This window comes from Cebus imitator, unplaced genomic scaffold, assembly GCF_001604975.1.
Source record: "Cebus imitator isolate Cc_AM_T3 unplaced genomic scaffold, Cebus_imitator-1.0 Scaffold169, whole genome shotgun sequence".
In the NCBI taxonomy this organism is placed as follows: Eukaryota; Metazoa; Chordata; class Mammalia; order Primates; family Cebidae; genus Cebus; species Cebus imitator.
Window position 1 is genome coordinate 3,993,019 of NW_016107484.1, and position 10,678 is coordinate 4,003,696.

At 46.7% G+C, this 10,678-nt stretch overlaps 1 protein-coding gene across 1 annotated transcript in view; it reads left to right on the plus strand.

The window, feature by feature from the left end:
* Window positions 1-2,446, plus strand: part of LOC108315214 (BRI3 binding protein) — a 32,078-nt gene extending 29,632 nt beyond the window's left edge. Inside the window, exon 3 of the mRNA XM_017544453.2 lies at window positions 1,634-2,446. Coding sequence (XP_017399942.1) covers window positions 1,634-2,073 — 440 coding nt within the window. The 3' untranslated portion in view covers window positions 2,074-2,446. The remainder of the gene's footprint in view (window positions 1-1,633) is intronic.
* Window positions 2,447-10,678: the final 8,232 nt, after the last annotated feature.

Here is a 10,678-nt window from a genome sequence, read left to right on the forward strand (position 1 = left end):
TTAGTAGAGACGGGGTTTCACCATGTTGACCAGGATGGTCTCGATCTCTTGACCTCGTGATCCACCCGCCTCGGCCTCCCAAAGTGCTGGGATTACAGGCTTGAGCCACCACGCCCGGCCCTGGGCATTTGTTACTATGGAAATTGAAGGACACTTTGCAGCCTATGCCCCGCTGTCAGAGGTGTTTTACTAAAAGGTAAAAGTTATTTTTTGAGACAAAGTCTTACTCCGTCACACGGGCTGGAGTGCAGTGGTATGTCATGGCTCACTGCAGCCGTGACCTCCCAGCCTCAAGTGATCCTCCCACCTCAGCCTCCTGAGTAGCTGGGACTACAGGTGTTTGCCACCACACCTGGCTAATTTTTTTAAAAATTTATGTTCTCTAGAGATCGGGTCTGTACTAACCTGTTTTCACACTGCTATAAAAACATACCTGAGGCCAGGCACAGTGGCTCACACTTGTAATCCCAGCACTTTGGGAGGCTGAGGAGGTGGATCACTTGAGGTCAGGAGTTCAAGACCAGCCTGGCCAACATGGTGAAACCTCATCTATAATAAAAATACAAAAATTAGCTGGGTGTAGTGGCACGTGCCTGTAGCCATAGCTAATCGGGAGGCTGAGGCAGGAGAATTGCCTGAACATGAGAGGTGGAGGTTGCAGTGAGCCAAGATTGTGCCACTGCACTGCAGCCTCAAAAAAAAAAAAAGCCGGTGCGGTGGCTCACGCCTGTAATCCTGGCACTTTGGGAGGCCAAGGTGGGTGGATCACCTGAGATCAGGAGTTGAAGACCAGCCTGGCCATCATGGTGAAACCCCATCTTCAAAAAAAAAAAAAACAACCTTCTTCACAAGGCGGCAGGAGAGAGAGCAAAGGGGGCAGCTGCCACACACTTTTAAACTCAGATCTCATGACAACTCCTTCACCATCACAAGAACAGCAAGGAGGAGACCATCCCTGTGACCCAGTCACCCGCCACGAGCTTCCTTCCTCCGCACATGCAATTCAAGATGAGATTTGTGTGGGAACACAAAGCCAAACTATGTCAGGGTCTCACTCTGTTGCCCAGGCTACAGGTGAAAGATGTGTACGATGTGAAGAGAAACCAGTGTATGGAGAGGTTTTTGTTTGTTTGTTCTTTTGTTTTCTTTTTGAGACGGAGTTTCACTCTTGCTGCCAGGCTGGAGTGCTGTGGTGCGATCTTGGCTCACTGCAGCCTCCGCCTCCTGGGTTCGAGCAATTCTCTAGCCTCAGCCTCCCGAGGTGCACGCCTGGCTAATTTTTTATTTTTAGTAGAGACTGGGTTTCTCCATGTTTGTCAGGCTGGTCTTGAACTCCCGACCTCAGGTAATCTGCCTACCTCAGCCTCCCAAAGTGCTGGGATTACAGGTGTGAACCACCACGCCCCGTCGGGGGAGGTGTTTTAAACTCAACATGGCAGGCCATCTTAACGGGTTTCCCTGGATCTCCTCGTAGAGCTTAGCGTGACAATCAATGGAAGAACTTCCTTGAGTTCCTTGGATTGTTGCAAAGGTCTTTTAAGCCCGGCAGGCCAGCTCTGTTGCCCAGCTCCAGCTTGTCAAGAAGCCCCTGGCCCCTGTGTAACCAGCCCTGTTCCTCTTTTCTGTCCCGCAGTCTCCAACCTGTCCCAGTATTTCAGCCCAAACTCGGTGTCCAGCAGCCCGGCCCGTGCACTCCTGCTGGTCGGCGTTGTCCTCCTGGCCTACTGGTTCCTGTCCCTGACCCTGGGCTTCACCTTCAGCATCCTGCACGTGGTGTTTGGCCGCTTCTTCTGGATTGTGCGGGTCGTCCTGTTTTCCATGTCCTGCGTGTACATCCTGCACAAGTACGAGGGCGAGCCGGAGAATGCGGTGCTGCCGCTGTGCTTCGTGGTGGCCATCTACTTCATGACTGGGCCCATGGGCTTCTACTGGCGAAGCAGCCCCAGCAGCCCCAGCAGCCCGAGCAGCCCCAGTGTGGAGGAGAAGCTGGAGCACCTGGAGAAGCAGGTCAGACTGCTCAACATCCGTCTCAACCGGGTGCTGGAGAGCCTGGACCGCTCCAAGGACAAATGAAGGTCAGCTGGCCGGGTGGGCCCACAGTTACCAGCGCTCTGTCTCAGAAAACGAAAACAGAGGAAAAAAAACCCAAGCCCCAAACAATCTTAATAAACACGACCGAGCAAGAAAGTGGCACTGTGTGAGGGTATTTCCACCCATCCGGCAGCTCTTAGGACACGTTCCCAGCAGAGCGGAAAGATCATCGACATGGAACTGCATAGAAGTGTCATTAGTGGGGAAAAATATATTTTTTAAACAAAGGATAGAACCATATTTAGCTGTACAGTAAGAAATTTATCTGTGCATAGAGCATAAAGTTAATTTTTTCAAGCATTTAAATACATCTTTTGTAAGGTTTTTTAATAAAGGCAGATTGAGTCAAGTTTATCAAAACTTTACAGGGCGGGGAAGAATATGCTAATTTGACATTTGAGGAAAGTTTAAATGCGTTTGTTTTCGCAGCTTAGGGATTGGTGGGTGAGGTCTGTGTGCGTTATTTTCATGTTCCCAAACTGTGAGCTTTAGTTCATGTTATTTTTGGTGGATGTTGACTTAGTTCATGAATGTTGTCACTTCTAAATGTGGACAGTCAGGCTGCAGGCTGCCACTCAGCCTCTTGGATCCTGGAGACCCCTGCCAAGCCCCCGTCCGGCCTGTTTCTAAATGAAGACATCGCCATTTCTAGAAGACCTGAGACTTTCTTCCCTCTGTGCTTCGATGTATTTTAATCTCAACATTTTGAAAAGGAAAATGCAAGGAGGGGCCAAGAAATATCTTGGAGATTTGATGCCAGGAAGTACCTGGGTAAGGACTGGAGATCGCGCCAGAAGCTGCTCAGTGTCCCAGTTTGCAGTGTGCTCACTATGCCTGTCTACGAAAGCTGTACCCTTGAGGGGTTTTGCGTTTCATTTTGCTTTTGGTTGCCTCAGGACCTTAGAAGGAAAACAAACAGTAGCAGCTAATAACATTCTCAAGTGTATTGCTGCCGAGAAAGATTCTCAGGAACAATTAGCAGCAATAAGCTAGCCTTTGAAAAGGTCTAAATTATTTTTCCTGAAATTTTTACGATACACACTAGGTGCTTTTTATCTGAAATCTGTTGTGTCCATATTTTAGGTGGTCTCTGTGGGCAGAGAGTGGGACATGCGAGATGGACAGCTCTGGGGGTCCCGGACAAGGGAGCTTCAGAAGGTGTGGATTAGGAGCTGGTAGGAATGCCCCTTTGCTTGGACTTTTCTTTTTTCTTTTGAGACGGAGTCTTGCTCTGTTGCCCAGGCTGGAGTATAGTGGCTCTGTCTCAGCTCACTGCAAACCTCACCTGCCGGGTTCAAGCAATTTTCTTGCTTCAGCCTCTTGAGTAGCTGGGATTACAGGTGCCTGCCACCATGCCCCACTAATTTTTTGTATTTTTAGTAGAGACGGGGTTTCACCATGTTGGCCAGGCTGGTCTCGAACCCCTGACCACTTGATCCACCCTCATTAGCCTCCCAAAGTGCTGGATTACAGACGTGAGTCACTGCAACTTGTTTTTTTAACAAAGGAAGCCCTAGGCCACACATGATCTCAGCACTTTGGGAGGCCAAGGTGGGTAGGTCACCTGAAGTCAAGAGTTCACGACCAACCTGGCCAACGTGGTGAAACCCCCATCTCTACTAAAAATACAAAAATTACCCAGGCGTGGTAGTGTACACCTGTAGTCTAGCTACTCAGGAGGCTGAGGCAGGAGAATTGCTTGAACCTGGGAGGCGGAGGTTGCAGTGAGCTGAGATCGCTCCACTGCACTCCAGCCTGGATGACAGAGCAAGACTTCATCTCAAAAAAAAATAAAATAAAAAGCCTAGCATTTTGTGGCTTTGAAGCTGCTGGGGCTCACGCTATCTCCGTGGCCCTTGCCTGCCCACAGATGTGCCCTGTCAACCCACTCACAGTCCCCTGCATGCAGGCGTGTAGATACCCCTGCCAGAGCTGCTAGGTCCAGGTCTCAGTTTGGAGAAGAGTTAGCTATCTACCACTGCTTGTGTTGTGTTCCTGTAAAATGTTATTTTTGGTTGCAAGTATCTGGAACACAGATGCAGATGTTTTTTAGGATGTTGACGAGGCTTCTGTTTTTAAGGTACGTATGATGGGACCCAAACTCCTGGAGAGTTCCGTTTATTTCCTGAACCATGTACCTGTTTTAGGTACATGTTTATTCAATGTGCATGGATATTAAAGATTTGCTGGAGCAGGCCAGGCTCAGTGGCTCACACCTGTAATCCCAGCACTTTGGGAGGCCAGGGCGGGTGGATCACCTGAGGTCAGGAGTTCCAGACCAGTCTGGCCAACATAGTGAAACCCTGTTTCTACTAAAAATAGAAAAATTAGCCGGGCGTGGTGGCGGGCACCTGTGATCCCATCTACTCAGGAGGCTGAGGCTGGAGAATTGCTTGAACCCGGGAGGCAGAGGTTGCAGTGAGCCATGATTGTGCCACTGCACTCCAGCCTCAATGACAGAGTGAGACTCCATCTAAAAATAAATAATAAAAGATTTACTGGACCATGCATCAGAGCTTCTCTGAAGAAAGTAAAAAAGAAATTTTAAAGAAAATAATTAAAAAACAAAATTCACTGGAGCAAATCTTTATCTATCACATTCCAGTTTTGTCATCAGATACTTGGACATGAATCTGTTTTAGCACAGGAGATAAATAACCCGGGATGTCATCTTCGTCTTTCCTTGTGCATCTGGCCACACCACGTTTAGGTACTAAAACAGCTTTGCTCATGTTGGCCGGGGGAAGACTGATGTTCTGTGCACAAAGCCAGTGATCGCCTGCCCTGCCTCGGCCCTTCCCTTGTTTATGGTCATTGTAAGATGCCTGCCTGTTAAGGGTTAAGCTGTCCCTGGACTGGGCGTAATACCCGCTTCATTCCTCCTCCCACCTCTTACCTGAATCATGAAGGGCACTGTGCTCTATTGAGATCTCGGTAAGATCATCGTTTTAACTTGTATTCCTCTGAGGGAGGTACGTGTTATCTGGGTGCTGGTGGATTGAGACCTCAAGCATCAATTCAACATTGCTGTCGAAAATATGCACAATTTTTTTTCCACTTTAGGCTCCGAAGCCAATTTTATAGTTTGATACACTCCAGTGAAAGATGTCTTCATTTTCAATGAAATAGCCTACCGTAAGTAGGTGTCACCTCAGGGTAGAACGTTAGTTAAAATCTGATAGAAATCCTAGATGCTAGATGTGAAAAGCCCCTGGTTTTTACTGCATATCTTTCACCTTCATTTGGGCACGTCTTCACCCAAAATAATTGGGGGTTTTTGTTCCTTCCCCGCCCCATGGCAGCTTGTAGGCTATTGGGATTGGGCGTCTCCCTTCCTGCCCACCACATCTCTGTTTTTGCTCTCTGTTGTATGTGGAAAAGTGTGTTTTTGTACCGTATCTCACACCTATAGAGAAACCTTTTTATATCTTCAGGGCTATAGAATATATTAGTGCAACATTTCACTGAATGTGATGTAAAAACATCCTGATGAAAACTGGTTCTGTTATAATTAAGACTCAGTGTTTAACATATCTTAATCAGTGTTAATTTCCCAATGTTTCAGTATCACAATAAATAACTTGTTTTACTGAGAACAGAAAATAATCCAAAAAACAAAAGGGACCTGCCATCTCTAGCTTGCTGGAATTGTATGGGTGCGTTGGGGTTGGTTTAGTGATCTCTTCCTTGACACCCTAGCAAAGATGCTTTTGTGGAGTGTAAACCTTTCATAAATATACTTTCTAGGCTGGTTGCAGTGGCTCACGCTTGCAATCCCAGCACTTTGGGAGCCAAGGTAGGTGGATCACTTGGGGTCGGGAGTTCAAGACCAGCCTGGCCAACACAGTGAAACCCTGTCTCTGCCAAAAATAGCCAAGTATGGTGGTGGGTGCCTGTAGTCCCAGCTACACAGGAGGCTGAAGTGGGAGAATCAGTTGAACCCAGGAGGCAGACTTTTCAGTCAGCTGAGATCGTGCCACTGTACTCCAGTTGGGGAGTGAGACCCTGTCTCAAAAAAAAAAGTGTATATATATACACACACACATGTACACACACTTATATACATACATATAAGTTTGTATATATACACACATATATACACACCTTTCAATACCAATCGGCATTACCTGCCCTTTGGTTTCTTTTGCTTTGGGTTTTGGCCCCATATCATTTCTGGTAAGAGAGCACAGCAATAGAATTTCTGGAAAGCAGAGGTCCGGGCGCGGTGGCTCACGCCTGTAATCCCAGCACTTTGGGAGGCCGAGGCGGGTGGATCACGAGGTCAAGAGATCGAGTCCATCCTGATCAACATGGTGAAACCCCGTCTCTACTAAAAAAATATAAAAAATTAGCTGGGCATGGTGGCACATGCCTGTAATCCCAGCTACTCAGGAGGCTGAGGCAGGAGAATTGCCTGAGTCAAGGAGGCAGAGGTTGCAGTGAGCCGAGATCGCGCCATTGCACTCCAGCCTGGGTAACAAGAGCGAAACTCCGTCTCAAAAAAAAGAATTTCTGGAAAGCAGGCCTTGTGAATTGTGCCTGTATCTTCATTCACAAAGGGGAGGTGAATGCCGCAGAAAGGTGTTTAATACCCTTCCCCAAAAACTAGAGCCTGTCTCACATGAAGCCTGTCTCATGCAGGAGTCGGGAGGCGGAGCTATCAGGGACCTGGGACTATGTGTTTATGACTATGGTGGAGGTAACCAAGTGGGGTGGTTCCCTGTGGGGAACTGAGTAAGAACACAAAGGTTCAGGTCAGGGATTAAGAAGACTATAATATGACTTCCTGCTTGCCTGGAAGGGCTGCCTTGCTGGGAGGCTATGGGCAGCTTTAGTTGGTCCTGTGGCCCTGTGATTCAGCAGGCTTAGGGAGCAGTTAAGAATAACAGCTGCCACATGGCCTAGGCAGAACCTAAAGACATGGTTAATGCCACTTGTCGCTAGTGGAAATCCTGAATTGCTTCCTTTCTGTAACCGCTGCTACTTCTTAAGATGCTTTTGACAAATGACATCTGCCTTACAGGTTGACACCTGATAACTTCCTGATGGGTTTCAAACTGGCTGACTTAACCAAAAAGCCAGCTCTTGCCATCAGTCTAGCGTTAAAAGGAATTTCTGAGGTTCCTAAGGGGTCAGCTACCCCACTTCCAACATTTTATTTTTAATGGTCTATACCTTCTGCAACATTTTTGTTTATGGCCATTTGAACAGTTGGACTTTGACTCCTTACTTGTGAATAATAGGAATACATTTTGCAGAATCGAACACAATACCCTTAATATTCATACTGGACAACCATCAGTATGATGTATAGTATCCGGTGTAAACAAATTGTATTCAGCATATTAAGTTGTGTTTTGCTTTTCCTTGACATGTAGGAGGTGCACCAGTACCAGTTTTTCTCTTGTGGCGGCTGAAAATGCTAATTGCCATTTGCATTGTCTACTGAGAAGCTGTGGCAGCTAATGGTATTATTGCCCATGTGTGCTAATGTCTTTTTGCAGAGTTAAAGGTTTTATTGTAGTATCAATTTAATATCTGCATGTGTGTTTAATCTCTGAATACCGTGTAATTAAGCTGATTAACTGTGATGGTGATGATGATTAGCACACGCTAAAAGTCAAATGAAGCAGTCGTTTCCCTTTTACGTGGAAGTCACGCTTGTGAGCTGTGGTACCCATTATCAACAGTGTATTCATGATCGACTTCATATTTTGTGTATCTGATTATCAATTTTGTATAGCATTTAATTTGGCACCTAATCTAAATCCATTTGATTTGAATATAATAGTGTGTGTGTGTACATGGTGTGTGTGTGCACTTTAGTTTCATGAGCCTTGGGAAACTGATTCTACAAATATATAGAGATAAACATATCAGGCATATTTTTTTGCAAAGCGATATATACATTCCTGTTATTTATTAAATCACTGGCTTTGGTGTTACATAGAGGTATTTGTAGATCTCAGAACAGAATTAAAATATTGTGAAAATTACAGCTTAATAAATGTTTATTGTAATTTTGTCATATGGACTTTTAAAATAGATTTCATCACTTCTAACCAAACATTTGTGGAGTTTCCGCAGTTTTGATGTGTAACCGGGATTCTATGGCTCTATTCCTCAATCTGAGAAGAGTCATAAAACCTTGAATTTATGTATTCAGTTGGAGGTAGGATTGCAAGATAAAATACAGGATGCCCAGCTAAATTTGAATTTCAGATAAACAGTAGTGTTTTAGTATACTACAGAAGGGTTGGTTGCTTATCTGAAATTCAAATGTAACCAAGTTTCCAGTATTTTTATTTGCCAAATCTGACGGCCCTAGCAGGATAGTGCAAATGATGTGTGCCTCTCCGCCCCACCATGTATACTCATGCTGCTTTCTTGGGTCCTAAAAATCCTTTTTTCTTTTCTTTTTTTTTTTTTTTGAGACAGAGTCTCACCCAGGCTGGAGTACAGTGGCAAGATCTCAGCTCACTGCAACCTCCGTCTCCTGGGTTCAAGCGAGCATGTCTGGCTAATTTTTGTATTTTTAGTAGAGATGGGGTTTCACTTTGTTGGCCAGGCTGGTCTCTAACTCCTGACCTCAGTGATCCGCCCGCCTCAGCCTCCCAAAGTGTTGGGATTACAGGCGTGAGCCATCATGCCCAGCCCTAAAAATCTTATTCTTAGTAAACATTTAGGAGCAAATGTCACAGGAATATAACCAAGATAAATACACTTATGTATGACCCAAGAGTTCTGCTCCTGGCTTTTTTTGCAAAGACAGGCTCAGAGGTCGATAAGGGGACAATTTGAGGCTAGTTATTGTGAATTTACCTGGGGACAGCCTGGGTGGCCTGTCACTGGGAAAGCAGGCAGGTGAGCAGGGGCAGTGAGGCACCAGAGGATGTCCAGTAGGTAGAGACAATAACAGTGTGGGGTGAGAAGGAAAGCAGAATGAGAGGGGAGAGCTCATTTGAGTAAACTGGGCACCTGCGATTAAGAGAATCATTCTGTGGCCAGGTCTGGTGGCTGATGCCTCTCATCCCAGCACTTTGGGAGGCCAAGGTGGGTGCATCACTTGAGTCCAGGAGTTCAAGACCAGCCTGGGCAACATAGTGAGACCCTGCCTCTATGAAAAATAAATAAATTTGGCTGGGCGCGGTGGCTCACGCTTGTAATCCCAGCACTTTGGGAGGCCAAGGTGGGTGCATCACTTGAGTCCAGGAGTTCAAGACCAGCCTGGGCAACATAGTGAGACCCTGCCTCTATGAAAAATAAATAAATTTGGCTGGGCGCGGTGGCTCACGCTTGTAATCCCAGCACTTTGGGAGGCTGAGGCGGGCGGATCACCTGAGGTCGGGAGTTTGAGACCAACCTGACCAACATGGAGAAACCCCGTCTCTACTAAAAATGCAAATAATTAGCCAGACGTGGTGGCACATGCCTGTAATCCCAGCTACTCAGGAGACAGGCAGGAGAATTGCTTGAACCCGGGAGGCGGAGGTTGCCGTGAGCCGAGATCACACCGTTGCACTCCAATGGGCAGCAAGAGCGAAATTTGTTTATTTTTCTTTATATTATTTAGTTAAAGAAACAAGAGGTTTTGCTCTTGTTTCTTTAAATAATATAAAGAAAAATAAACAAATTTAGTGGCACGTGCCTGTGCCTGTAGTCCCAGCTACTTGGGAGGCCGACGTGGGAGGATTGCTTGAGCCTAGGAGGTTGAGGCTGCAGTGAGCCATGATTGTACCACTGCACTCCAGCCTGGGCAACAAAGTGAGACCCTGTTTCAAAAAGTAAGAATAATTTTGTAAGAATGCATTGAAAGCAAGATTTGAATTAAACACAGTAGGCCGAGGAGGAGGAGGGGCGTGGGTTATGGGATGGGGATCAGGAGGAATGCCAAGTTCAACAGGAATGAGACCTCACAGGAGAAGTCACCGAGGGCAGTGTTTCTTGGCCGTAGAAGGTTCCAGGAACCCTGCCCCAGCCCAGCCAGCTACAGCCTCACTGTCTCCCATGGCCCCTTTTGCCTGCAGCCACCCACTGCCCATCCCGCTGTAGCCCCAGGGCAACTGGCAGCATTGCTAACAGCCCCTTTGCACCTATGAAGGAAAAACAGAATCTCGGGACTCCAAACTCACTATGCCAAGGGCAAGGTTAAGCTTAGGAACCGAGTCACACAAAACGAAACAAAAAACAAACATAAACTTCTTTCCTTTGGTTCCCAAACAGATAGCTGCCCACTTTTTCTTGTGTAAAATGTAGATTTGGGCTGGAATTTAGTGGCTCACGCCTGTAATCACAGCACTGTGGAGGCTGAGACAGAAGGATCACTTGAGCTCAGGAGGCAGAGGTTGCAGGTAAGCCGAGATGGCACCACTGCACCCCAGCCTGGGCGACAGAGTGAGACTCTGTCTCAGAAAAATAAAAACTAGGCCGGGCGCGGTGGCTCACGCCTGTAATCCCAGCACTTTGGGAGGCTGAGGCGGGTGGATCACAAGGTCAAGAGATCGAGACCATCCTGGTCAACATGGTGAAACCCCGTCTCTACTAAAAATACAAAAAATTAGCTGGGCATGGTGGTGCGTGCCTGTAA